The sequence below is a fragment of the Austrofundulus limnaeus genome, unplaced genomic scaffold (assembly GCF_001266775.1).
Source record: "Austrofundulus limnaeus strain Quisiro unplaced genomic scaffold, Austrofundulus_limnaeus-1.0 Scaffold379, whole genome shotgun sequence".
NCBI classification, from domain to species: Eukaryota; Metazoa; Chordata; class Actinopteri; order Cyprinodontiformes; family Rivulidae; genus Austrofundulus; species Austrofundulus limnaeus.
The window spans coordinates 549,486-551,033 of NW_013952781.1; the positions used below are offsets into that span (position 1 = coordinate 549,486).

The window sequence follows — 1,548 nt, forward strand, 5'->3', positions numbered from 1 at the left end:
GAACATATTAAAACAAAAACAACTTACAAATTTAGATTTAGTAAAATAAAGAATAAAGTCATATTTTAAAAAAGACAATGGATTKTATTCTTGGAATAAATTCTTAAGAGTTGAGCACAGATGGAATGAAAGAAGAAACAAAGATAACACACCTAAAGAGCAGTCTGGTCCAGTCCAGTTCTGGTTGCAGGCACAGGTGCTGGTCTCTGCGTTATAGGTGCCGTGGCCTGAACACTGGTCCGGACACATGGCCTTGGCTATTTCACAGCTCGCTCCCCCCCATCCTGGCTGGCAGTGACACTCCCCGTGGATACACACCCCGTGGGCTGAACAGCTGGGGTCGATGCAGTCCACTGGAAACAAACAGGAAGTCATCATTTAACCAAACATCCTGATAAACATGTCCTGCTGAATGCTTCAGACATGTTTTACTTTAGTTCAGGTTGTTCCTTTGGGGAAGTAAAAACTGCAATCATGTTGTTGTTAAATTTGGTTTCTAAAACCATCATYAAATAAACAAATGTACACATTTATTAAGTTTAGATTTGAACTCAGCTGACCCACATTTGTGATAAACCATGTTCTAACATGTGAGCTTTGCTGGTGGATTACCTATAGTACACAGAAAAAAACACATTTCAAAATATGTCACTGTAAAAATAAAATGTAAAAGTGGAATTAAACAGACCATCAGGATATTGTAAAGAGGGAAGCTGAACACACAAAGTAATAAAACAATCAGTGATACACYGGTTTGATGAAAAGCTTCAGATGTATCCAGAACACAGACAGAAGAGATGAGCAGTGGTTAAAAGTTCCAGCTTTAACCAGCAGCCGAACTGAACAGTGATGAAACTCTGCTAGAGTTCAGAGTCACAACATGACTGCAGCTCAGCAGGGGAGAAGACGAGTTCAGAGGATGAAGATCCYAGGTTTACAAATGTACCTTTTTTATTGTTAGTTTAAGAAAAAAAATGATTAAATGTTTTTTAATCAACAGCTTAACAATATGATGAAGAAAACATGAATGTAACTGATCAGTTAATGAAGGATGCACACATCTATTGTGTTTCCATCCAGTTGTAGAGTGAATTTTTATCGAACTTTTCAAAAATCGCAAAAATTAAATAAATAAAAATTTGAATCTAGACTGTTTCCATCTGGTGTCCCTCTCGACTGTTTGATGCGAATAAACGAGGCTACAAAACGCGTGATTACGTCAGACGAGGCTACGCAAACGCGTGATTAGGTCAGACAAGGCTACGCAACGCGTGAATACGTCAGACGAGGCTACGCAACGCGTGATTACGTCAGACGAGGCTACGCAATGCGTGATTACGTCAGACGAGGCTACGCAACGCGTGATTACGTCAGACGAGGCTTCGCAACGCGTGATTACGTCAGACGAGGCTACGCAACTCGTGATTACGTCAGACGAGGCTACGCAATGCGTGATTACGTCAGACGAGGCTACGCAACGCGTGATTACGTCAGACGAGGCTACGCAACGCGTGATTACGTCAGACGAGGCTACGAAACTCGTGATTA

The 1,548-nt window shown here is 41.2% G+C and overlaps 1 protein-coding gene across 1 annotated transcript in view; it reads right to left on the reverse strand.

The window, feature by feature from the left end:
* tenm3 (teneurin transmembrane protein 3) overlaps positions 1 to 1,548 on the reverse strand; it is a gene marked incomplete at its 5' end in the record, with an annotated part of 142,446 nt that overhangs the window by 113,374 nt on the left and 27,524 nt on the right. Inside the window, 1 exon segment of the mRNA XM_014023597.1 lies at positions 153 to 353. Coding sequence (XP_013879051.1) covers positions 153 to 353 — 201 coding nt within the window.